Source organism: Nerophis lumbriciformis, linkage group LG36 (genome assembly GCF_033978685.3).
Source record: "Nerophis lumbriciformis linkage group LG36, RoL_Nlum_v2.1, whole genome shotgun sequence".
Lineage (NCBI taxonomy): Eukaryota > Metazoa > Chordata > Actinopteri > Syngnathiformes > Syngnathidae > Nerophis > Nerophis lumbriciformis.
In genome coordinates this window covers 14,610,001-14,636,412 of record NC_084583.2, presented here as the reverse complement: position 1 = coordinate 14,636,412, position 26,412 = coordinate 14,610,001, and the positions used below count along the sequence as shown (strand labels likewise).

The 26,412-nt window shown below is 40.4% G+C and overlaps 2 protein-coding genes and 1 long non-coding RNA gene across 6 annotated transcripts in view; 2 read left to right on the top strand and 1 right to left on the bottom strand.

Annotated features, from left to right (window-relative positions):
- jakmip1 (janus kinase and microtubule interacting protein 1) overlaps positions 1–23,944 on the top strand; it is a 62,614-nt gene extending 38,670 nt beyond the window's left edge. The window contains exons 13-24 of one of the 2 annotated variants that reach the window (XM_061930383.2): positions 1,672–1,734; positions 8,453–8,551; positions 9,251–9,352; positions 9,422–9,475; positions 9,556–9,621; positions 9,687–9,755; positions 12,745–12,822; positions 14,504–14,713; positions 21,119–21,184; positions 21,291–21,367; positions 23,146–23,582; positions 23,806–23,944. In XM_061930383.2, coding sequence (XP_061786367.2) covers positions 1,672–1,734; positions 8,453–8,551; positions 9,251–9,352; positions 9,422–9,475; positions 9,556–9,621; positions 9,687–9,755; positions 12,745–12,822; positions 14,504–14,713; positions 21,119–21,184; positions 21,291–21,341 — 858 coding nt within the window. In that variant the 3' untranslated portion in view covers positions 21,342–21,367; positions 23,146–23,582; positions 23,806–23,944. Of the gene's footprint in view, positions 1–1,671; positions 1,735–8,452; positions 8,986–9,250; positions 9,353–9,421; positions 9,476–9,555; positions 9,622–9,686; positions 9,756–12,744; positions 12,823–14,503; positions 14,714–21,118; positions 21,185–21,290; positions 21,368–23,145; positions 23,583–23,805 lie in introns of those variants that run through there. The other variant, XM_061930381.2, reaches the window with a different exon arrangement.
- Positions 17,230–23,962, bottom strand: LOC133576956 (uncharacterized). The gene is made up of 3 exons (XR_009811685.2): positions 23,820–23,962; positions 18,067–18,193; positions 17,230–18,006 (listed from the first exon to the last, which is right to left on the bottom strand). It is a non-coding gene; the product is annotated as an uncharacterized lncRNA (long non-coding RNA).
- Positions 23,831–26,412, top strand: part of LOC133576945 (uncharacterized) — a 36,956-nt gene continuing 34,374 nt past the window's right edge. For all 3 annotated transcript variants that reach the window (XM_061930379.2, XM_061930377.2, XM_061930378.2), the window contains exons 1-3: positions 23,831–23,975; positions 24,075–24,188; positions 24,288–24,995. In XM_061930379.2, the coding sequence (XP_061786363.2) occupies positions 24,186–24,188; positions 24,288–24,995 (711 nt within the window). In that variant the 5' untranslated portion in view covers positions 23,831–23,975; positions 24,075–24,185. The remainder of the gene's footprint in view (positions 23,976–24,074; positions 24,189–24,287; positions 24,996–26,412) is intronic.

Here is a 26,412-nt window from a genome sequence, read left to right as displayed (position 1 = left end):
GATCACACTGTTTTAAGAGAGCACAGCTTGTAGATTCAGTGTGCACAGATAAATAGATTTGTTGCTCAATGTGTTTATATTAATCTAGATTGGGGTATGTTGTTTTTTTAATGGGGAAAGATGTTAATATCTCTTGTTTTCATGTTAGCATTTAAGCTAGTAAGCTGGCGCCAGTCAGTCCGTGAGTTTATCAAAGTGCAGTTATCAATCACAGTTTTTCGCTTATTTCAATTTATAACGGTAATACTTACTAGAGATGTCCGATAATATCGGCCGATAAAATTCTTTAAAATGTAATATCAGAAATTATCGGTTTCAAAATTATCAGTATCGGTTTCAGAAAGTAAAATGTATGACTTTTTAAAACCCCGCTGTGTACATGGACGTAGGGAGAAGTACAGAGCGCCAATAAACCTTAAAGACACTGCCTTTGCGTGCTGGCCCAGTCACATAATATCTACGGCTTTTCACACACACAAGTGAATGCAAGCATTCTTGGTCAACAGCCATACAGGTCACACTGAGGCTGGCCGTATAAACAACTTTAACACTGTTACAAATATGCGCCACACTGTGAACCCACACCAAACAAGAATGACAAACACATTTCGGGAGAACATCCTCACCGTAACACAACATAAACACAACACAACAAATACCCAGAACCCCTTGCAGCACTAACTCTTCCGGGACGCTACAATATACACCCCCCTTCCCCCTCACCTCAACCCCGCCCACCTCAACCTCCTCATGCTCTCTCAGGGAGAGCATGTCCCAAATTCCAAGCTGCTGTTTTGAGGCATGTTAAAAAAAATAATGCACTTTTTGACTCCAATAATAAATATGGCAGTGCCATGTTGGCATTTTTTTCCATTACTTGAGTTGATTTATTTTGGAAAACCTTGTTACATTGTTTAATGCATCCAGCGGGGCATCACAACAAAATTAGGCATAATAATGTTTTAATTCCACGACTGTATATATCGGTATCGGTTGATATCGGTATCGGTAATTAAGAGTTGGACAATGTCGGATATCGGCAAAAAAGCCATTATCGGACATCTCTAATACTTACCGTCAGGAGTTTACTGCGGTTATCATTAATTCCATTTATCTTTAATATGAAAGTCATTAATTAGCTTGGGCCGATCACATACTTTAAAAAAAAAACGTTCGATACCGATTAGTGGCCGATAATTGGCACACACCTGAGCAAAACCACATGCATATTTAGTAGCCATAAGTAAAGTTGTGTTATTTTGACTGAATTTTCACAAGATATTTATATATACAGTAGTGTACCTCTTGCTCAAGACCTTTAGCTGTGCATGATGCAGCTCTGTGTTGTGATTTGCTGCTCTGCTGTATTTCACCCCAGACTGCCTTCTGTTTCCCCTGTGACTTTTATGACCATGACTTTCTCAGCATGCTTTTCACCGTTATCTCAAGATACGGCTTCCTTTCATTGGATCAATAAACATTTGCTTCTGGCACTCTGCTCTTCTTTCTTTGTGTCTATATTATGTTTGCATGTGTCGTTTTCAATGAAAGGCACCATCTGGCTGATTGATTTCTGACGTTTTCTCTCTTACCCATGTGCTCCGTTCTTCTTCCTCCGCTCCTTATGTGAGTGTCATGTAGTTCTGATGTTGTGCTTGGTTGCTGTGACAGGACTCAAAGTGGGTGGAAGAGAAGCAGCACTTGCTCAGGACAAACCAGGAACTTCATGAAAAGGTAATTTGCAGTCTAGCTATAGCAGGGGTGTCAAAGTCAAATACAGAGTGGGCCAAAATTTAAAACTGAACAAAGCCGCGGGCAAAGGTTGAACAAATTAACATTTTAATAGGGACCCAAACAAGTTTTGCATTGAATATTGAACAAGCAAGGCCTATATAACTTTATAGTGACATGCAAAATCGAGTTTCAAATAATAATGATAATAATTCAAAAATATCAATGGCATATCAAACACAATTTAAATACAAATTGAATGCCTCTTTTCTATTTGCAGCCTTCTTAGGTAAATATCAACATTAACGTTTTCCACAGGCTAATAAATTTGAAAATAAAATAACAATGAATAAACCAATCATTCAGGACTTTAAACTGCTCAGTTTGCAACACACTGATCTACCGGTAATCTGATGTGCCCAAGCCAGATACCTGCCATCTTTTCTTGGATGCTAGTTCATTAATGTCGGGGCTCAGGCTTTGAGCTGAGGAAACCTTCATTATCGAACGAAGGTGTTCATCAGTCATTATATCTCGTAGTCCACCCGGACCACAGTCTTGGGGGCGTGCCTTAAAGGCACTGCCTTTAACGTCCACTACGAGCTGTCGTCACGTCCGCTTTTCATACATTCTAACAACGTGCCGGCCCAGTCACAAGATATGTGCGGCTTCTGAACGCACACAAGTGAATGCAACGCATACTTGATCAACAGCGATACAGGTTACACTGAGGATGGCCGTATAAACAACTTTAACACTGTTAGAAATATACGCCACACTGTGAATCCACACCAAACAAGAATGACAAACACATTTCAGGAGAACATTCGCATTGTAACACAACATAAACACAACAGAACAAATACCCAGAACGCTGTATATAATCGGCGGGCCAGCTCTAGTGTTAATTTGATATCGCCTCAAGGGCCAAGAGAAATTACACGGCGGGCCAATTTTGGCCCGCGGGCCAGAGTTAGACACCAATGAGCTAGAGTCTACACTCCGACTCGCTTAGGGAAAAGTCACTTGGCGCCACTTGGTTATTTGCATATATAAATCACTGGAGCCCAGATAGAAGATGACTCCTCTTTCTGAGCCTTTCTGTGGAGGGGGAAAAGAAAACGAATAAAAAAAGAATAAACCTATCTTTTGAGACACTATTTAAGTCATTACATTGGGGTAATGTTTTATTTTCAGAGGTAGATTGATCTAGAGCTGTTAAGCAACAGCAAAGAAGGCTCGATCCCCTCTGAATTTAAATCAGTTTTTTGGAAAGACAATGAGGACCTCGAAGAACTTGTGGGGGAGTGGACTTGTATTAGGCCGGTAATATTAATCATGAATTTGAAAATGTATTATTTTGCCGTGGCGGTCCGCTCCCTGTATGATCAGTGTCAGAGCTTGGTCCACATTGCCGGCAGTAAGTCGGACACGTTTCCAGTGAGGGTTGGACTCCGCCAGGGCTGCCCTTTGTCACCCATTCTGTTCATAACTTTTATGGACAGAATTTCTAGACGCAGTCAGGGCGTTGAGGGGATCTGGTTTGGTGGCTGCAGGATTAGGTCTCTGCTTTTTGCAGATGATGTGGTCCTGATGGCTTCATCTGGCCAAGATCTTCAGCTCTCACTGGATCGGTTCGCAGCCGAGTGTGAAGCGACTGGGATGGGAATCAGCACCTCCAAGTCCGAGTCCATGGTTCTCGCCCGGGAAAGGGTGGAGTGCCATCTCCGGGTTGGGGAGGAGATCTTGCCCCAAGTGGAGGAGTTCAAGTACCTCGGAGTCTTGTTCACGAGTGGGGGAAGAGTAGATCGTGAGATCGACAGGCGGATCGGTGCGGCGTCTTCAGTAATGCGGACGCTGTATCGATCCGTTGTGGTGAAGAAGGAGCTGAGCCGGAAGGCAAAGCTCTCAATTTACCGGTCGATCTACGTTCCCATCCTCACCTATGGTCATGAGCTTTGGGTTATGACCGAAAGGACAAGATCACCGGTACAAGCGGCCGAAATGAGTTTCCTCTGCCGGGTGGTGGGTCTCTCCTTTAGAGATAGGGTGAGATGCTCTGTCATACGGGAGGAGCTCAAAGTAAAGCCGCTGCTCCTCCACATGGAGAGGAGCCAGATGAGGTGGTTCGGGCATCTGGTCAGGATGCCACCCGAACGCCTCCCTTGGGAGGTGTTTCGGGCATGTCTGACCGGTAGAAGGCCACGGGGAAGACCCAGGACACGTTGGGAAGACTATCTCTCCCGGCTGGCCTGGGAACGCCTCGGGATGCCTCGGGATCCCTCGGGAGGAGCTGGACGAAGGGGCTGGGGAGAGGGAAGTCTGGGCTTCCCTGCTTAGGCTGCTGCCCCCGCGACCCGACCTCAGATAAGCGGAAGAAGATGGATGGATGGATGGATGGATTATTTTGCCGTCAAATATCTATGAATTTAACTGTATGTTAAATGTTGTGGTGTCGAACTGCACTATATTATTCACGTTTTTCTTATATTTTGTCCCTTATGTTGCTATATAAACACATCAATGTGTACCAGTGTCCAAACCTCTGCAGAAGGGTTTCACTTAAAAAAACAACATTCTAATTAGTGGTTCTTAACCTTATTAGAGGTACCGAACCCCACCAGTTTCATATGTGCATTCACCGAACTAAGGCTGCAGCTAACGATTATTTTTCTATCAATTAATCTATAGATTATTTTTTCGATTAATCGGTTAATCTATAGATTATTTTTTTCGATTAATCTATGGATTATTTTTCCTTTTACCGATTATTTTTTTAATTTAAAATGAAGATGAAAAAATAAATGTTGGCCAGTTTTTTCAAAAGGCATGACTTTTATATACAAAAAAAAAAGTATGGCCACTCAGTCAACATTGACAACAACATGACAAAATATTCTGTAACAATGTAAACATTTAAAACTTTTAACATTTAACAAAATTAAAAGTAGCTTATTTGCTTTTTAATGTGCAAATATAAAAGTAAACATCCAGTGCAAATCTTAATATTCTGCAATAGTATAAGCATTTCTAAAGTAAAAGTATTGCTTATTTTGCTTTAAAATGTGCAAAAATAAAGATAAACATCCAATACAAAAAAGTGCAAAACGAAATATTCTGTAACAGTGTAAACATTTCAACAAAAGTAAAAGTATTGCTTATTTTGCTTAATAACACAACAATGATAGTATGATTAAAGTGAAAGTTAATTGTTGGTTTGTACATAGTATATGTAACTGTTAATGTTGTAAAAGGTATTTGCACAACTAATTAACGTTAGCGTTAAAGAGGAGCGCGTCTTTGTAAACACTGAACAGGCATGCCAAACGCGCCTCTCAGAGCGAAACAGTGTTTTAGTTTATGAATTTACAACGCAGATACAAATGACACATTCATGATTTTGTGTAATGATGACAATGTATACTCACGCGGACGATTGACTAGTTGATGGTGATGGCAAGAACGCTGTCGGGTGTTTTCTTTTCAAATGTTCCTTCATAGCCGTTGTGCTGCTATGATAGGCCATTTCCGCTCGACACAGTGTGCATACAACAACTGTCAAGTGTTTTGCTTTTTTCGCTGTGCTTATCCCACACTTGAAGGGATGTACCAATGCTGAATGTGTCTTCTGGATTTCACTCAAAAGACCAGACCGTAGTTACTTTTTCCTTTTATTTTCCTTTAGTTTGCAACAGTTTTTCCAACCAAGAAACAGCTTCTTTTTTCTTCTTTAGTCTTTTTAGCAGTCTTTAGCAGTGTTAATAGACTTTAGTTTCTTTAGCTGTCATTAGCTGTCTTTAGTAGCCTTTAGTAGCCTTTAGTAGCCTTTAGCTTCTTTAGTAGGTGAAAAACCTTTAAGGACAAAACACCACAAGATTAACATGCTGTAAAAAATCAATCAATTATCAATCCCATAATTTACAACTATTAATTAGCTATCAAACTCTTAACCATTAAACAAGTGCAAGAAAATGGACACATCTTTTCCCTTTAAGTTAAAACAGATTTTAAATAAATTGTCTCAACATAAATGCACCAAGATACATATAAAATACATTTAACACCAGAAACACAATAGATAAATGCAACAGAAAACCCAATATGCAAATACATAAATACCTAACCAATTAACCACCTATTTAGATACATATTTAAAATCCATATTCAATATAAATATATTATTAATTTAGCAGTGAAACACTCAATCTTAAACGCTGTCTACTGGTAGAAAAATGCCCCTTTTTCTACGCCCTCACCAACACAGTTAAATCCAACACTTTAAATTGAGCGACTTCACCCTCCTGATGAAGCAAACTGCTCCAACATTTATCAAACTAAGCAAAGAATATCAACACTAAACAACAGTTACATAACACACTGTGTGTATTTAGCCTCCAGACTAAGCACGCTACATGCACACAACCCCCCCTCCCATCTCACCAGCGCAACAGGTGCGCCACACCCACGAAGAGAAATATTAAATCTTACATACTTTTGGCACAACTCTGGGTTATCTGTAATGAACTAAACCTTTTTCCACTCTGCGCTGGCGTCTTTTGTACTCCTTGATTTGACACAGCGGTCTAATTACCGGGCTCGCGCACCAGCAGATGAGACAGGAGCGCGCCGCGTTATACCTGCGCGCGAACGTAAACTGATCGGCTCTGATTTTATAAGCCGACTGGCCGAAATAATGCCGAATTATATACATTTGTTTATTGAAATACTCCCACACTTTTGACGACTTTTGGCGTGCTTTTTTTCCCTCGCTCGCATCATCTGCTTTGCGCTCCGCCATGACGGCAGTGTGACGTAAATATGCGACGCGTCGAAGCATAAAAACGACGTCGACGTATTTACGTAACCGATGACGTCGACTACGTCGACGCGTCGTTTCAGCCTTACACCGAACCCTTCTTTAGTGAAAAATAAAATGTTTTTTTTTTTCAAATTCAAGACAAAGTTATGTTTTTGGTAACACTTTAGTATGGGGAACATGTTCTAAGTAACAAACACTTAATTTAGAGTTATTTGGTTAGGGTTAGAGGGTTAGGGCCAGGGTTAGGGTTATAATAAGGCCATGCCGAATAAGGCATTAATAAGTACTTACGGTAATAATGATTAGTTAAGAGCCAATATGTTACTAATTTGCATGTTAATAAGCAACTAATTAATGGTGAATATGTTCCCCATACTAAATTTTTACCATGTTTTTTTACTGGTGCACAAAATGAAGCGTGCATGAACATCACCTTGTTCAAACAACAAAACCAACACAGTGCATAAACTCACAACAAATTACACACCTGCAAATCAGTCTAACTTCTGCTGTTGTTGTATCCGTAATACGCCGATAAGGAGAAGTTTTTATTTACACGATGAGTCGGGTGTGTCTTGACCTCCGCCGAACCCCTGAGACCGACTCACCGAACCCCTAGGGTTCCATCGAACCCAGGTTAAGAACCACTGTTCTAATGCATTGTTGGGCTGTTCGGTATACCGGTATTAATAAAGTATCGCGGTGCTTATCAATTGAAATTGGTACTATACCACCTTTGATAAGTACCGGTACCGTTCTTTCATCGGAGGCGATGACTACAGAGCCGAGGCGCATGATGTTGACTGTGTCAACACACACACACAAAGTGCATACAAGCAATAACATTTTGTAGGAAAAATGGCAAAAAACGACAATTCTACTGGTTAATATAGAGAGTGCGTGAAGTACAATATGGAGGTATTTGGACTTCAAAACTAACAATAAAAACTACAATTCTACTGGTTAATAAAGAGTGTGGTGAAGTACACTATGGCGGTATTTGGGCTTCAAAACTAACAATAAAAACTACAATTCTACTGGTTAATAAAGAGTGTGGTGAAGTACACTATGGCGGTATTTGGGCTTCAAAACTAACAATATAGGTGACGCTTTAAACAGGGAGGCACCGCGTTGCTGTTTTACACCTTTCCTCCTTTTGGGCTCCCAGACCGTGGTCGAGGAGAACAGGGGAGACCTTTCACTTCACAATGCGTCCGTAAAGCTGCGCTCTTAGGCCGGAATGACAAGGCCGTAGATTAGTTACAACTTGGTCACTTTATTTATAATTTCTACTGGGCACAACCGGACATCCACCATGCTATTAACACTCCTGCACATGCTAGCGCTACCTCTCCTTACTTGCCCACTCACTTACTCACGTCACTCACCCCACATACTGCCATTCTTAAAGGGGCGCGCACACACACACGTACGCTACTCTCACAACAGCTGCTTTAAAACATGCCTCGCCAAATGTGGCGATTAGTATTACCACCATTGCTTCAAACTTAGGTAAACATTTAAATAATAAGCATTCAGATCTGCACAAGGAGTTATAAAAAGGTAATAATGTAGTTGTGACACCTGTCCTGCTGTTCGGTCCGGTGCAGACTGTATTCGAGGAGCACAGGGAAGACGTTCCCTTCAGGGTCGATGCCATTTCAATGCCTTTTAATTTATATTTTAACCTTGTAAAATTGTTCTTTGACTGAGTGTTTAATATAGTGTAAGTGTTAAAATAAAGTCGATATTGAAATTTTTCGTATTTCCCTTTATTTGGAAAAGTATCAAAGTATCGATATACATTTTGGTATCGGTACTAAATTATTGGTATCAGGATAACCCTAATGCAATACGTGTCACACCACAAACCGTGGCCTAATGACTTACTCTTATCTGCAGATGTGCAAAATGCAGCAGGTGGAGTCCGGGCTGCAGGCCGAAGTTCAGGATGCACGGGACCAGAACGAGCTCCTGGAATTCCGGGTTCTGGAACTGGAAGTAAGAGACTGTACCATCGTCAAACTGTCACCAGGAGGCGACAACAACCTCAGCCCCAGATGCCTACAGACCTACATACAGTGACCCCACTATACACACGTAGCTCCATCCCCATTGAAAGCCATGTTATGTTGAAGTATGCACACGTGTCTCCCTGTTTGCATGGCAGCTGTGTGCATACCCCTGCACTGTTCCAATGAAAGAATGTTGTTGTATGCTGATTATCATTTTACTTGAATAAAATGTATTTAAGTTCACCGTTCAACCCCTCACCTTTTGTTATTTTTTATGCATGAATTTTGTTGTACTTTTTCACCAACCTCATACGAGGATGGTTTATATTTCACCTTCTGATTTATATTGCCCATTTTAGCAGTCACCTGCATCTGTTTATATTCCAGGTCTGGCAGAGAGGCAGATGTCATTCCAAATTTTAAGTTTCAGCATGAGTTGTATATTTAATCCCTTGTTGGTTTGACGTATCATCTTTAAATGTGTCAGTTTCCACCTCCCTCATTTTGGATGGTCCAGATTATGTTTCTGTATCGTAAGTAAACCCATCATTCAGTCCCTTTACAATAAGTACGTGTTCATATTTTTTTTTCTTGCACTCATCACTTTCCAAAGGCTGTGAGGAAAATTAATTTTGATAAAAATGATTAAGTGTGTGTGTTGAATTCTGATGTCCGTGCTGTGCAGGAGAGAGAGCGCAGGTCTCCAGCCCTCAATCTGCACATGTCTGCATTCCCTGAGAACAGCAGCAGTGCACTGCAGGTTTACTGCCGCCAGGAGGGAGTCAAGGTAAAACCCACCCACTCAAACATCTATTAAAAAGTCACACAATGTCCTAACAGTTCAACATGCTCACAGGATGTCATCATCCCAGAACTGATGAAGAAACTGGATATCCTTGGAGATAACGGGGTGTGTAGAAAGACAAATATACTTGCGGTCTTAACCTTTTGGTTATGACTCATCCTTATTATTATGATATGCCTGTGCAGAATCTAAGAAATGAGGAGCAGGTTGCAGTGATCCAAGCAGGCACAGTGATCTCTCTGTGTGAGAAGGTGAGCCTAACGATGTCCGATTGCGCTAACATACAGAATTCATTGTGTGCTTCCATTTCTCTCAGTGGTTAAAACAGGTCGACAACACTGAGGCCGCTTTGACACAGAAGATGATTGATTTGGAAAATGACAAGGTAAAATCTCTTGGGATGACGAAATTAACAAAGTCCCAAATATTGCCGTTTTACCACATCCCAGATTTTTTGTATTTTTTAAAAGCATTTTCTGCAATATTTCTGCCCTCAATTAAGCATTTTCAAGCATAATTACCGTATTTTTCAGACTATAAGTCGCAGTTTTTTTCATAGTTTTGCCGGGGGTGCGACTTATACGCAGGAGCGACTTATGTGTGCAATTATTAACACATAAAATAAAAATATGAAATAAAAACAAGTAAAATATCAAATAATATTATTTATCTCATTCACGTAAGAGACTAGACAAGGGGTCGGCAACCCGCGGCTCCGGAGCCGCATGCGGCTCTTTGATCACTCTGATGCGGCTCAGCCGATTACTTACCAACCCACCCGATTTTCCCCGGAGACTTCCGGATTTCAGTGACTCTCGCGGAAAACTCCTGGGATTAATATTCTCCGATTTTCACCCTTACAGTTATAATAAGAGCGTGCCATAATGGTACAGTATTTGGCGCCCTCTACAATCTGTATTAACAGCGTGCCAGCCCAACCACTTGTTATACAATATGCATCTTCTGCCTTCACACGTACGTGACAGCAAGGCATACTTGGTCAACAGCCACACAGGTTACACTGACGGTGACCATATAAAACAACTTTAACACTCTTACTAATAATGCGCCACACTTTGAACCAAAACCAAACAAGAATCACAAACACATTTCGGGAGAACATCTGCACCTTAACACAACATAAACACAACAGAACAAATACCCAGAATCCCATGCAGCCCTGACTCTTCCGGGCTACATTATACACCCCTGCTACCACCAAACCCCGCCCCCGCCCCAACCCTGCTCCCTCACACATCAACCCCCCCCCTCTGTGCGTCGGTTGAGATGGGCGGGGTTTGGTAGTGGGGGTGTATAATGTAGCCCGGAAGAGTTAGGGCTGCATGGGATTCTGGGTATTTGTTCTGTTGTGTTTATGTTGTGTTACGGTGCAGATGTTCTCCCGAAATGTGTTTGTCATTCTTGTTTGGTGTGGGTTCACAGTGTGGCGCATTATTAGTAAGAGTGTTAAAGTTTTTTTTATACTGCCACCGTCAGTGTAACCTGTGTGGTTGTTGACCAAGTATGCTTTGCTGTCGCCTACATGATCAAGCAGAAGCCTCATACGACGTGTGGCTGATCAGGCACGCTGGTTGTAGTGGGTGCTAAATGCTGTACCATACCGCACTAACATTCATTTTTCATATCAAGGTGTGGGCCGCGTGTCTGAGACCCTTGGTTTTACACATAGCACATAGCACAAACCAAAACAAACTGTGTATGCAGTGCTAATTCATTATAAATTTCAAAACAATTTTGTGGCTCCCATTGTTTTCTTTAATTTGTGAAACTGGTCAAAATGGCTCTTTGACTGGTAAAGGTTGCCGACCCCTGGACTAGACGTATAAGATTTCATGGGATTTAGCGATTAGGAGTGACAGATTGTTTGGTAAACGTATAGCATGTTCTATATGTTATAGTTATTTGAATGACTCTTACCATAATATGTTACGTTAACATACCAGTTGGTTATTTATGCCTCATATAACGTACACTTATTCAGCCTGTTTTTCACTATTCTTTATTTATTTTAAATTGCCTTTCAAATGTCTATTCTTGGTGTTGGATTTTATCAAATACATTTCCCCCAAAAATGCGATTTATACTCCAGTGCGACTTATATATATGTTTTTTTCCTTCTTTATTATGCATTTTCGGCTAGTGCGACTTATACTCCGTAGCGAATTATACTCCGAAAAATACCGTATTGCTAAATAAACTCAATATCTATACTGCAGTAGTATTGTCCACTAGATTGGTGTTTCTTAACCATAGGGCCGCCCATTGTTGGGCCCAAAAAATTCACTTTCTCAGCTGTAGCTGTATGATCCGCAGCAGTACTCAGTGGTAATACACTTTTTCACCACTTGTGGCAGTAATGACCGTATCAAACAAACAGAAGAAGTCTGGAGCTAAAGTCATAGATACGTTTTTTGGGGGCAAAAATGATGACCAAAGTCGCACTTTAATTTTATTGACAGTTTCGTGAAGAAATATTTATTATTAATTGTATTTATTTTGGCACATTATTTTTTGTCAGTTAACTTTTGAGTTTCTTTTTATGCTGTCTATTTGGTTAGTTAGTTAGCTTGACCTAAGCCTAAGGTTTATGTGATAGATAACTGATAATCTTTGTGGTTAACACATGGTTTCATATTGTAAACTGTATGTAGGTCAGATTTAATACGAATAAAATCAAGAGTAAGAATACTAATTCAGTGATAATATTTGAGTGGGCTCTGGCCGCCTCTGTGGTAGAAAACTTGGGCCCCGAGGTCAAAAAGGTTAGGAACACCTGCACGAGTTGACACCAAACCAATCAGAGCACGCTGTTTAGTACCGTGGCCACTGATTGGCTCAGCCTCAGGCAACATTACAACATTGGATTAAAATAGTGTAAAGGTTCATGTCTTGAGGGTTCTCATAATTGCCAAAACATTATATAGAAGGTCGTAAACAGGCTTTTTTATGCTCAAGCTATGAAAATATTAGATTTATTATAATGGATTCCTACATTCCTAATCATTTATTGCGGTCATGTCTGGAACCAATTTTAACAGCGATACAATTTATTTTTACTGATGTTTTTAATGTAATTGTGTATTGATATACTTATAGACAATATTTTCGATGTAGATTTTGCATTATTTTTCAAATACTTGACTTGTTTTACTTGTACATTATTTGTTCTTGGCGTACAGTTTGTACTGTATTATTAACTGTTAAATTGCAGGTAGTAATTGATGATTTATAGGGAAGTGACAGGGTTTTCTAATGCTAATGCGTCACACTTTCAAAATGTATGAAAAAAGGCTTTATCCTTTAAACAGTTTATTTTACATTATTGTTAATGTACATGATGACATCTATCGCAGGAGCTGTTCAGCAAGCAGAAAGGTTTCCTTGAGGAGGAGCTGGACTATAGGAAGCAGGCCTTGGACCAGGCTTACATGGTACAGAACCACACCAGCATTTAATGAGCAGCACATTTGGGTTAACGATGGCAGACAGTGCTTTCAGATATGCTTAACACACACGCTTTAACAAAGACAATAACAGTTCATGTCAATCAGGAATGCAGGGGTGTGCCATTTCCATTTCAGCATGAGACATTTGAATGCAACACTCCATAAAGGTTAGATAAGTCCCTTAACTGTGTCGGGATACTGCATCTTTTACTATAATAATACCAATTTTTTGTAATTTCACCGAATTTGCAGAATGTTCTCTTGTCCTTCCAGGTAGTGTTTTTACCCGGCAACAGTATGGGTATTTGAAATTGTTATTGAGAGCTTTTAGCACATTCAAAATGATGATGAATGCCATTCTCTATACCTCACTGATATTTACTGGAGTCTACCCTTGTAAACAGGAACTAAAAACTGTGATGTAAGCATTTTATTTTTATATATGGCAACTCAGGCATTTACGGAGCTCCTAAAGGGACATGGGGGGAAATTTAATTTTTTATATATATTTTTTTTAACATTTTTTTAGACATGTATCTCGTGCGCACGAGAAACTTTCTTGTGCGCACGAGAAACTTTTTCTAAAGTCGTAACAAAAAAAAACATTTTTATAATTTTTTACTTTTTATTTTTTATTTTTTTGGACATGTATCTTGTGCGCACGAGAAACTTTCTCGTGCGCACGTCTAAAAAAATAAAATTAAATTAAAAAATTATAATTGATTTTTTTACATTTTTTTTAGACATGTATCTCCACGAGATAAATACATGTCTAAAAAAAAAAAATTAGAAATTATTATTATTATTATTTTTTATAAAGTTTCTCTGCGCACAAAATAGATGTCTTTAAAAAAAAAAAAAAAAAAAAAAAAAAAAAATTCCCCCATGTCCCTTTAGGGGCTCCGTAGGCATTAGAATAAACCTACAAAAGAATAAAACAATGTTTTATACACAGTACAGGCCAAAAGTTTGGACACACCTTCTTATTCAATGTGTTTTTTTATTTTCATGACTATTTACATTGTAGATTGTCACATCAAAACTATGAATGAACACATGTGGGGTTATGTACTTAACAAAAAAAGGTGAAATAACTGAAAACATGTTTTATATTCTAGTTTCTTCAAAATAGCCACCCTTTGCTCTGATTACTACTTTGCACAACCTTGGCATTCTCTCGATGAGCTTCAAGAGGTAGTCACCTGAAATAGTTTTCACTTCACAGCTCATCGAGAGAATGCCAAGAGTGTGCAACAGTAATCAGAGCAAATGGTGGCTATTTTGAAGAAACTTGAATATAAAACATGTTTTCAGTTATTTCACCTTTTTTTTGTTAAGTGCATAACTCTACATGTGTTCATTCATAGTTTTGATGTGACAATCTACAATGTAAATAGTCATGAAAATAAAGAAAACGCATTGAATGAGGAGAAGGGGTGTCCAAACTTTTGGCCTGTACTGTATACTGTAGTACATAGTTTTAGTATGTGGGGGTGAAACATAAAAACCCTAAAGTGGTATAGTGTTTCCCATATCACAGTGATGTGTGTGTGCTTCATGTTGATTTTTGTGCATGCCTTTGAGTGATTATGCATCTGCATGTGCATGCCCTTATGTTCTCGTGTGTGTGTGTGCTGTATTTGTGTGTATGTGGCTGGCTGTGCAGAGGATCGAGGAGCTGGAGGCCACGCTGTATAGCGCTCTGCAGCAGGAACAGCCGTCATGCCAGGCTGTGGCCGAGTCGCTGACAGACAGGCAGAAGGAGGAGCTGAGGCTCGCCGTGGACAAGCTGCGGCGCCAGATTCTCAGGCAGAGCCGGCAGTATGACAGTCAGATCTTACAGGAGCGTATGGAGCTCCTTCAGCAGGCCCAGCAGGTAAGGCTGAAAGCAAACGGTTAAGGCCCTCCCTCAATCTGACCCTCTGTCACCTGTCAGACCACCAGAGGTCTGGTGCTGTAAAAAAGATGCAGTATCCCTGTCTCTACCTTACCTGTAATTATGTACACTGTAAAACAGAATGACTGTGGTTGTGAGTGCATCATTGTGACGAGTCCCCCTTCCCTACTGTGTCCCCCACTCCTGCACAATACTGTATGTTCCTCATCAAACACCACAGCACCTTGATTTTCATTGTAATCACTAACAAATCACCCTCCACAACATCAATAATCAACTAATCCGATACATTTAACTAAGTAACATTAGTACAGTGCTTCTCTAATAGTGGTGCTGGACCCCCCCGGGGGGAGAGTGGGCGCATCAAGGTGTCAGGGGTGGCCCTTAGGGACAGGGACTTGCAGCACTGGCGTCATTATTCATGCTTGGACGATACACATGGTGGCAGCAGTGCTCGTATTAAACAGGCTGACCGAGAAATATGACAAAATATTCATAGCCCTTTGGTTTACTCCGAATACGCTAAGTAAGCTAAAGTTCGACACATACAGAGAAATACATACATAAATACAGTGGTACCTCGGTTTTTGTTATAATCAATTCCAAAAGGTCTGTTAACAATTATCATCGGAAATAATGTAAATCACAATCAATTCCAGACACAAACATATGTTCAAACTCAATCAATCAAACTTTATTTATAAAGCGCTTTTCATACATAAAAGAAATGCAACGCAAAGTGCTTTACAAAGTTAAAAACAGTACCCCGGTGACCCATATTCTCCATTAACACACAACATACACACATATGCAACTATATGGACAAATGATTGAATGGCTGAGTACAGAGGAGTAAGGCTGCAGCTAACGATTATTTTTCTATCGATTAATCTATAGATTATTTTTTTGATTAATCGGTTAATCTATAGATTATTTTTTCGATTAATCTATAGATTATTTTTCCTTTTACCGATTTTTTTTTTTAATTTAAAATGAAGATGAAAAAAATAAATGTAGGCCAGTTTTTTCAAAAGGCATGGCTTTTATTTACAAAAAAAAAAGTATGACCACTCAGTCAACATTGACAACAACATGACAAAATATTCTGTAACAATGTAAACATTTAAAACGTTTAACATTTAACAAAACTAAAAGTAGCTTATTTGCTTTTTAATGTGCAAATATAAAAGTAAACATTCAGGGCAAATCTTAATATTCTGCAATAGTATAAGCATTTCAAAAGTACAAGTATTGCTTATTTTGCTTTAAAATGTGCAAAAATAAAGATAAACATCCAATACAAAAAAGTGCAAAACGGAAATATTCTGTAACAGGGTAAACATTTCAACAAAAGTAAAAGTATTGCTTATTTGCTAAAATGTGCAAAAATAAAGATAAACATCCAATACAAAAAAGTGCAAAACGAAATATTCTGTAACAACAGTGTAAACATTTCAACAAAAGTACAAGTATTGCTTATTTTGCTTAATAACACAACAATGATAGTATGATTAAAGTGAAAGTTAATTGTTGGTTTGTGCATAGTATATGTAACTGTTAATGTTGTAAAAGGTATCTGCACAACTAATTAACGTTAGCGTTTGTGACACTTCTTGTGCCGTGGGGTTCTTTCAGGACCGACAGACTGAACGCCAGACGGCTTTGCCAGGTTTACAATCTTTTAATTTTACACAAAGTCTTTTCTCTTCCAACTCTTTTCTCTTTCTTTCCTCGCTTTTCAGCTCCTCTTCCTCGCTCGCTCGTCGTCCTCTGTCTCTGTCTCTCCTCCTCTCTCGCTCCACGTCAGCTTCACTCTGGCTCCTTCCAGTCTCTCTTCCCTCTCTCTCTGCTGCTCCCCTTTTCTTCAGCGAGAGGAGATTGGATGATCGTGCCCAGGTGCGCGGATCGTGCACCTGGGCACGATTGCGGCGTCGCTCCCGGCGTGCCCCACCTCGCCGCTCGCTCGCCGGCCCCGCCTCTCCACAGCGTTAAAGAGGAGCGCGTCTTTGTAAACACTGAACAGGCACGCCAAACGCGCCTCTCAGAGGGAAACGGTGCTTTAGTTTATGAATTTACAACGCAGATACAAATGACACATTCATGTTTTTGTGTAATGATGACAACGTATACTCACGCGGACGATTGACTAGTTGATGGTGATGGCAAGAACGCTGTCGGGTGTTTTCTTTTCAAATGTTCGTTCATAGCCGTTGTGCTGCTATGATAGGCCATTTCCGCTCGACACAATGTGCATACAACACAATTATTAGGCCGTTTATTGAAATACTCCCACACTTTTGACGACTTTTGGCGTGCTTTTTTCCCCTCGCTCGCACCTCTCGCATTGTCTGCTTTGCGCTCCGCCATGACGGTAGTGTGACGTAAATATGCGACGTGTCGACGCACAAAAACGGCGTCGACGTATTCACGTAACCGATGACGTCGCCTACGTCGACGCGTCGTTTCAGCCTTACAGAGGAGACGTGAGTAAACACTATCACAGGAGCCATCTGTACCAGGAGGTCATCAGACCATGGCCACCAGGACGCTGACACAAAAAGGCCCCACAAGAACGGCCGATAACCCCTGAGGCAGATGGCTCATCTGAGGAACGTTAGAAAATAAAAATAACAAAACTTGTAAAGTAGTAAAAACCATGAGTAGAGATCAATCAATCAATCAATGTTTATTTATATAGCCCTAAATCACAAGTGTCTCAAAGGGCTGCACAAGCCACAACGACATCCTCGGTTCAGAGCCCACATAAGGGCAAGGAAAAACTCACCCCAGTGGGACGTCAATGTGAATGACTATGAGAAACCTTGGAGAGGACCGCAAATGTGGGTGACTCCTCCCTCTAGGGCAGACCGGATGAAAAGGACGTCGAGTGGGTCTAGCATAATATTATGAGATAAAGAATAAAATACAAGTAAGACATATGAAGATTAATAGAAAAATAAAATATATATATATATGTACAGTAAATAAATAATAAATAAATAGAACTAAATAAAATCTTGCAAAACTAATAGGATAAAAAGTAAAATACAAATTACTTCAATAAAATAATATTAGGTAAAGCCAAATCAAAAAGGTGGGTCTTAAGCCTGCTCTTAAAAACATGAACTTTCTCCCCAGCCCTGAGGTCCTCCGTTCCATAGACGGTGGCCATAATGCTGGAAAGATGCCATCCCGTGACTTTGTGTCCTGACTTTTGGAATAATTAGGAGATGAGTGCCGGAGGATCTCAGGTTCATAGGGCAAAAGCAAACCTGAAAGATAAGAAGGCCCAATACCATAAAAGCATTTATAAACCATAAGAAGAACCTTACAATTTATCCTGAAACACACAGGGAGCCCATGCAGAGATTTTAAAACTGGTGTAATGTGAGCCCGCCTTCTGGTCTTCGTCAGGACACGTGCCGCTGAATTTTGGAGTAACTGCAAAGGTGTAATAACCTTTTTAGGAAGAAAAGAAAGCAGGGTGTTACAATAATCTATACGACTTGTAATACAAGCATGCATTAGTGTCTCCATGTTGCCCTGCACAATATTAACAATGTTAACACTCAACACTTTTTTTTTTTTTAAATAAAAAAAAAAAAAACTGTGCAAAATTAATATGAATGATAAGAAGGTTTAACATCACTTTTTCCTTTATTGAATACTTAACGGTGATCACTGTGAGCACTCTTGTTTTATCCAAGTATGCACTGACAGAAGCGGCGTGCGCACATTTCTCTGTTTACATCAACTAATATGAACGTGCATCCAAAACTACGGCGGACAGCCGGTAAACGCCTTATTATCTTTGATTGATTGGCGCCTTAGCATAGCGATGCGTTTAGTCTCTAAGGCAGAGGTTCTTAACCTTGTTGGAGGTACCGAACTCCACCAGTTTCATATGCGCATTCACCGAACCCTTCTTTAGTGAAAAATAAAATGTTTTTTTCTTTTTCAAATTCAAGACATAGTTATATGTTTTTGGTAACACTTTAGTATGGGGAACATATTCTAAGTAACAAAGACTTAATTTAGATTTTTTTGGACACTAGGGGAACATATTCTAAGTAATAAAGACTTAATTTAGAGTTATTTGGTTAGCTTTAGAGGGTTAGGGCCAGGGTTAGAGGGTTAGGGTTATAATAAGGCCATGCCGAATAAGGCATTAATAAGTACTTAATAATGACTAGTTAAGAGCCAATATGTTACTAATTTGCATGTTAATAAGCAATTAGTTAATGGTGAATATGTTCCCCATACTAAAGTGTTACCATGTTTTATTACTGGTGCACAAAATGAAGCGTGCATGAACATCACCTTGTTCAAACAACAAAACCAACACAGTGCATAAACTCACAACAAATTACACACCTGCAAATCAGTCTGACTTCTGCTGTTGCCATACCCGTAATACGCCGATAGGGACAAGTTTTTATTTACACGATGAGTCGGGTGTGTCTTGATCTCCACCGAACCCCTGAGCCCGACTCACCGAACCCCTAGGGTTCCATCGAACCCAGGTTAAGAACCACTGCTCTAAGGCTCTTGTTTACTTTGATTGCTCTATTACTGTATACCACAACTCTTATTTGGCTCTATTCTACTCATACTCAATAAAAAAACAGTCACCAACGTTTGCTTAATCATACTAAAACTAAAACAGTGCATATAAATCACAACTTTTTTTTGGTTGAAAATGTTCACCTAATATTGTGAACCCCCGACTGTGTTGCCTGTGCTATTATTTTTATGACAAAAACATGGTGTCGCTGTTGTTAAATCCCAAAGTTTGACTTCAGAAGTCAGATAGACTTGAAATTTCTCACACAATTCAATGTGTTCTACAAGCTGGTAACAACTACCGTATTTTTCGGAGTATAAGTCGCACCGGAGTATAAGCCGCACCTGCCGAAAATGCATAATAAAGAAGGAAAAAAACATACATAAGTCGCACTGGAGCCCGGCCAAACTATGAAAAAAACTGCGACTTATAATCCGAAAAATACGGTAATTGTCCTTGACCAATTGTTTTAAGATTATAAAATGTTGAGGATATCGTATTACACTTATGCTAACATGTCTTCAAAAAGCATTTTTTATCCCAACCATGGGGTGTCCTACTTTTTTCCACTTGACTGAAAACTGAAAAGTTTAAGAATATTATGATTGTCCCAGTTTATCATACTTGCCAACCCTCCCGGATTTTCCGGGAGACTCCCGAAATTCAGCGCCTCTCCCGAAAACCTCCCGGGACAAATTTTCTCCCGAAAATCTCCCGAAATTCAGGCGGACTCAGGTCCTCCGCTAACCCACAATATAAACAGCATACCTGCCCAATCATGTTATAACTGTAGAATGATGGAGGGCGAGTTCTTGGTTTCTTATGTGGGTTTATTGTTAGGCAGTTTCATTAACGTCCTCCCAGCGCGGCAACAACACACAACAACAGCAGTCACGTTTTTGTGTACCGTAAAGCAGTTCGTCTGCCGTAAACAGCAATGTTGTGACACTCTTAAACAGGACAATACTGCCATCTAGTGCATTTGATGAAAGCACTTTTGTGCGTGCCACACATCAATGCATCATTAGAGAGGGTGTTCAGCATGGTTCGAAAAATAGTGACAGAGAATAGAACAAGGATGGACAATTCAACCCTTAACTCAACAATGAGTAGATGAGTGTTATGTGTGTGTATATGTGTAAATAAATGAACACTGAAATTCAAGTATTTATTTTATATATATATATATATATATATATATATATATATATATATATATATATATATATATATATATATATATATATATATATATATATATATATATATATGTGTATATATATATATATATATATATATATATATATATATATAAATATATATATATATATATATATATATATATATATATATATATATATATATAGCTAGAATTCACTGAACGTCAAGTATTTCTTATATATATATATATATATATATATATATATATATATGAAATACTTGACTTGGTGAATTCTAGCTGTAAATATACTCCTCCCCTTTTAGCCACGCCCCCGTCTCACCCCGACCACGCCCGTCCCCACCCCCCTCCCCCCACCTCCCGAAATCGGAGGTCTCAAGGTTGGCAAGTATGCAGTTTATTGATTTTAATACTCTGCATATTTCCATAGCAAAAAGAGGACACGGGTCTATTTATATTCTGCTCACATTTAATGACTTTTATTATGACTGTGCGTCCATTATTCACAGTTGGCTCCACTATAGTTACCTTGGTGGTTTATTCTTACACAGCTGCTGTTGCGTTTGAGTGGGGAAAGAAGTAATATACTTGCAAATAAAATAGTTGACTATCTGACTACATTTATTTTTGTCCCCGGCAGAGAATTCGAGAGCTGGAGGACCGGATCGACTTGCAAAAGAGGCAAATAAAGGACATAGAGGAAAAGGTACTCTTGTCTTATGTTACAGCAATGAGGTGGTTATATCCTGTCAAAAGTAACATGTATCTTTTTCTTCTCTTTTTAAAAAAAATGAACCCTTTTGTTGTTTTAGTTTTTGTTCCTTTTTTTGTTCTTCTCTTTAGCCTTTATTCTCTGGCCTTAATAAACATGACTGTGGAGCCACATCAGGTACACAAAATATGCATCTGAACGTCATGTCACTGTAAATCAGGGGTGCCCATCACGTCAATCGTGGCATTAAAAAAATAGACCTAAAAATTAGCGATCGTCAATCTTCACTAAGACGTCACGGCACCCGAGGGTCTTGTGAGATGACGCTGGCTGCTGCCAGATCATTATTAAGAAAAAACGACCGACAGGAAGGCGAGAAACACTTTTTATTTCAACAGACTCTCTTGCCGTACCTGCTGTCAGAACTCTAAAGACCGACTGCACCGTTCCTGTCTTCACAATAAAAGCCTTGCTTCATCCTGCCTGCGCTAACAAAATAAGAGTCTCAGAAAGCTAGCGTGCACAAGCTAGCAAGCTACGGAGTTTGCCTTGTAAAGTGTATAAAAAGGAGTATGGAAGCTGGACAAATAAGATGCCACAAAGCAACCACTTTCATGTGGTATTGGACAGAAAGGAGGACTTTTTTTCTCCTCCATTTGAAAATGTGGACGTTATCAATCAATGTTTACTTATATAGCCCTAAATCACGAGTGTCTCAAAGGGCTGCACAAGCCACAGCGACATCCTCTGCTCAGATCCCACATCAGGGCAAGGAAAAACTCAACCCAATGGGATGACAATGCGAAACTACTGTCTGATTCCAATCAATGCAAGTCATCAGAATCAGGTAATACACCAACTTATATTCTTGTCTTCGTGAAAGAAAGGAATCCATTCGAGATGTCCGATAATGGCTTTTTTGCCGATATCCGATATTCCGATATTGTCCAACTCTTAATTACCGATACCGATATCAACCGATACCGATGTATACAGTCGTGGAATTAACACATTATTATGCCTAATTTTGTTGTGATGCCCCGCTGGATGCATTAAACAATGTAACAAGGTTTTCCAAAATAAATCAACTCAAGTTATGGAAAAAAATGCCAACATGGCACTGCCATATTTATTATTGAAGTCACAAAGTGCATAATTTTTTTTAACATGCCTCAAAACAGCAGCTTGGAATTTGGGACATGCTCTCCCTGAAAGAGCGTAAGGAGGTTGAGGTGGGCGAGGTTGAGGTGTGGGGAGGCTAGGGGGTAGCGGGGGGTGTATATTGTAGCGTCCCGGAAGAGTTAGTGCTGCAAGGGGTTCTGGGTATTTGTTCTGTTGTGTTTATGTTGTGTTACGGTGCGGATGTTCTCCCGAAATGTGTTTGTCATTCTTGTTTGGTGTGGGTTCACAGTGTGGCGCATATTTGTAACAGTGTTAAAGTTGTTTATACGGCCACCCTCAGTGTTACCTGTATGGCTTTTGACCAAGTATGCGTAGCATTCACTTGTGTGTGTGTGTGTAAATAGTAGTATGTGACTGGGACGACACGCAAAGGCAGTGCCTTTAAGGTTTATTGACGCTCTGTACTTCTCCGTGTACACAGCGGCGTTTTAAAAAGTCATACATTTTACTTTCTGAAACCGATACCGATAATTTCCGATATTGCATTTTAAAGCATTTATCGGCCGATAATATCGGCAGACCGATATTATCAGACAGCTCTATAATCTATATGTGTTAAACATGCTTGTATTATCATTAAACATCTTTAACTTCTTAACAAAAACGTCTCTTTCATAAATTTATAAATATAAATGATATATATGAATGAGGTAGATCCCCTCCACTTGGTCAATTGAAAAGTAGCTCGCCTGCAGAAAAAGTGTGGGCACCCCTGATCTAAATCCATTATCCTCTTGCTATAATTTAATATCTATTGTGTTTTTTTTCTCCAGGTGTTCAGTTGCTGCCGAGGCAATGGAGGACAAAACAATTGTTTTTTTTATGAATTTCTAAACCGCTCGTGAAAACCTAAAGGCCTTTTTGATAAATAGTGCACTTTTTTGCAGATGAATCACCTGCAAACACGTGAAACGGAAACCTATATATATACATTTACATGAGATTTATTCATAAATGACTACTGATCTTTGGACCTGCAACAAAAACATTCACTCTACAGACTATTTAGATTTTTTTTTTTTTTTGCGGAGAGGAGGAGCCGCAGAGAGGGGTTCCAGCTCAGGGTAGAAGATTCTGGCAAAGTATAACTTCAGTGGCGTTTCTACGGAAACGAGCAGGGCAACACAAGTTTACAAAGCCGCTCTGATGAGCTCACCGGCAGCTCGGGTGGAGGAGGAGAGGGAGCTGTCGCCACAGTGCAACATATGAGGTTATTAACCTTTTACTTTTTTTCTTTACGGGTTACTTGGTAAGATTAATGAAAAAGAAGGCGATGTAACCTGAGAGATTGCTACAACTTGCCACCAAGCTGTTGACTAGATCAATAATAGATGACTGTAATCAATACCCAATGAAACACAACTGTGTCTACATTTTTCTAAAGTGGGTTTGTTTGTTTTTGTGGCACCAAACACTTTAATTCTTCCTCCTAGAGGGGATAACTCACCAGAGGATGATCACATGACCCCCGACGGAGATGGGGAGAACCGAAAACAGTCCTGTTACCATGGTTACAGTTGAAGGTGACACATTTCGTGGTGTGCATGGGAGAGCGAGGGCCTTTGAGGGGAGTCCAAGTTCAACAATCCGGTCAGAATAACAGGTGAGAGGGGATCTGATGACACATTCCAACACCTAAAATTGATCAAAAATATGTTATTTTTGTCCCAAATACTTTGACCTTTCATGTTTGTTGTTGTAGGATCATAGAGCAAAAGAGAAGAGCAGGGAGGAGCTTAAAGAAGCTGCAGCTTGTCACCCGACTGCCTCCCACTCGGGCTGGATCGAAGAGAACAGGGAGGAGATTAGGACCATGGTGAGTTAGAGAGCTGTCCATGTTTGTGTGCAACAAAAGCCTGCAGCATTTGTTCTACTGTATGTGAAGTGACAACAAACAATATTTTGTCCTACTCAGACTCGGGACGACGTGTGGCGAGAGCGACTGCAGCGCTCTCAGAGGCAGCTGAAGGCCAAAGAGGACGAGATGTGTCGCCAGTCCCGGTACTTTGACAACTTTAAAGCGCAACTCCAACACAAGGTGAGCCTGGCAAGGGACAGAGAGGAGAGTCTACAGAAGCGCGTTTACACGCTAGAGAAGCAGCTCCTGGATGTGACCGTGAGCGCCGCCACCGATGTGGCAACGTTAAGTGCGGTGAGAATTACAGCCAAGAGGGAAACGCACTGGAAGGAGCATGAGAGGCTACCTGGCGCTAGAGGAGAAGGTGAAGGAGAAGAGGAGGGAAATCAAGGCAGGAGGCAGCTAGACGTAGGAGCCCAAGGAGACGGAGCACGTGAGGACAAAGAAAGGAACGTAGACAACAATGTGAGGCTGCAAGGTTTCATCGTGAACCTGCAGGAGGATCTCAAGGTGCTGCTGGAGAGAGAGGGAAGCGGAGTGTCCGAGCGGCGGAGGCTAACGGAGCAGCTCCAGGAAGCTCAAGAGAGCCGTCAGTTGCTGTGCTGCAAGGTCGAGGAGATGGAGGAGGAGATACAACAGCTCAAGTTGTCTGAAAGCATCCTTGTCAAGGAGATCGGAGAGCTTCAGCGTGACTTTGGGAGTCAAACTAAACCAACTCCCAGTCACTTAACCAATGGACATCATTCAGAAGAAAGCCCTGAAAAGGTGAGACTTCTAGGACTTACCGTATTTTTCGGACTATAAGTCGCTCCGGAGTATAAGTCGCACCGGCCAAAAATGCAGAATAAAGTAGGAAAAAAACATATATAAGTCGCACTGGAGTATAAGTCGCATTTTTTGGGGAAATGTTTTTGATAAAAGCCAACACCAAGAATAGACATTTGAAAGGCAGTTTAATATAAATAAAGAATAGTGAACAACAGGCTGAATAAGTGTACGTTATATGAGGCATAAATCAATCAATCAATCAATCAATCAATGTTTATTTATATAGCCCTAAATCACAAGTGTCTCAAAGGGCTGCACAAGCCACAACGACATCCTCGGTACAAAGCCCACATAAGGGCAAGGAAAAACTCACCCCAGTGGGACGTCGATGTGAATGACTATGAGAAACCTTGGAGAGGACCGCATATGTGGGGAACCCCCCCCTCTAGGGGAGACCGAATGCAATGGATGTCGAGTGGGTCTGACATAATATTGTGATAGTCCAGTCCATAGTGGATCCAACATAATAGTAAGAGTCCAGTCCATAGTGGGGCCAGCAGGAAACCATCCCGAGCGGAGACGGGTCAGCAGCGCAGAGATGTTCCCAGCCGATGCACAGGCGAGCGGTCCACCCCGGGTACCGACTCTGGACAGCCAGCACTTCATCCATGGCCACTGGACCTGTGGCGCCCCCCCCCCACAAGGAAGAGGGGAGCAGAGGAGAAAAGAAAAGAAACGGCAGATCAACTGGTCTAAAAGGGGGGTCTATTTAAAGGCTAGAGTATACAAATGAGTTTTAAGATGTGACTTAAATGCTTCTACTGAGGTAGCATCTCTAATTGTTACCGGGAGGGCATTCCATAGTACTGGAGCCCGAATAGAAAACACTCTATAGCCCGCAGACTTTTTTTGGGCTCTGGGAATCACTAATAAGCCGGAGTTCTTCGAACGCAGATTTCTTGCCGGGACATATGGTACAATACAATCAGCAAGATAGGACGGAGCTAGACCGTGTAGTATTTTATACCTAAGTAGTAAAACCTTAAAGTCACATCTTAAGTGCACAGGAAGCCAGTGCAGGTGAGCCAGTATAGGCGTAATATGATCAAACGTTCTTGTTCTTGTCAAAAGTCTAGCAGCCGCATTTTGTACCAATTGTAATCTTTTAATGCTAGACATAGGGAGACCCGAAAATAATACGTTACAGTAGTCGAGACGAGACGTAACGAACGCATGAATAATGATGTCAGCGTCGCTAGTGGATAAAATAGAACAAATTTTAGCGATATTACGGAGATGAAAGAAGGCCGTTTTAGTAACACTCTTAATGTGTGATTCAAACGAGAGAGTTGGGTCAAAGATAATACCCAGATTCTTTACTGATTCGCCTTGTGTAATTGTTTGGTTGTCAAAT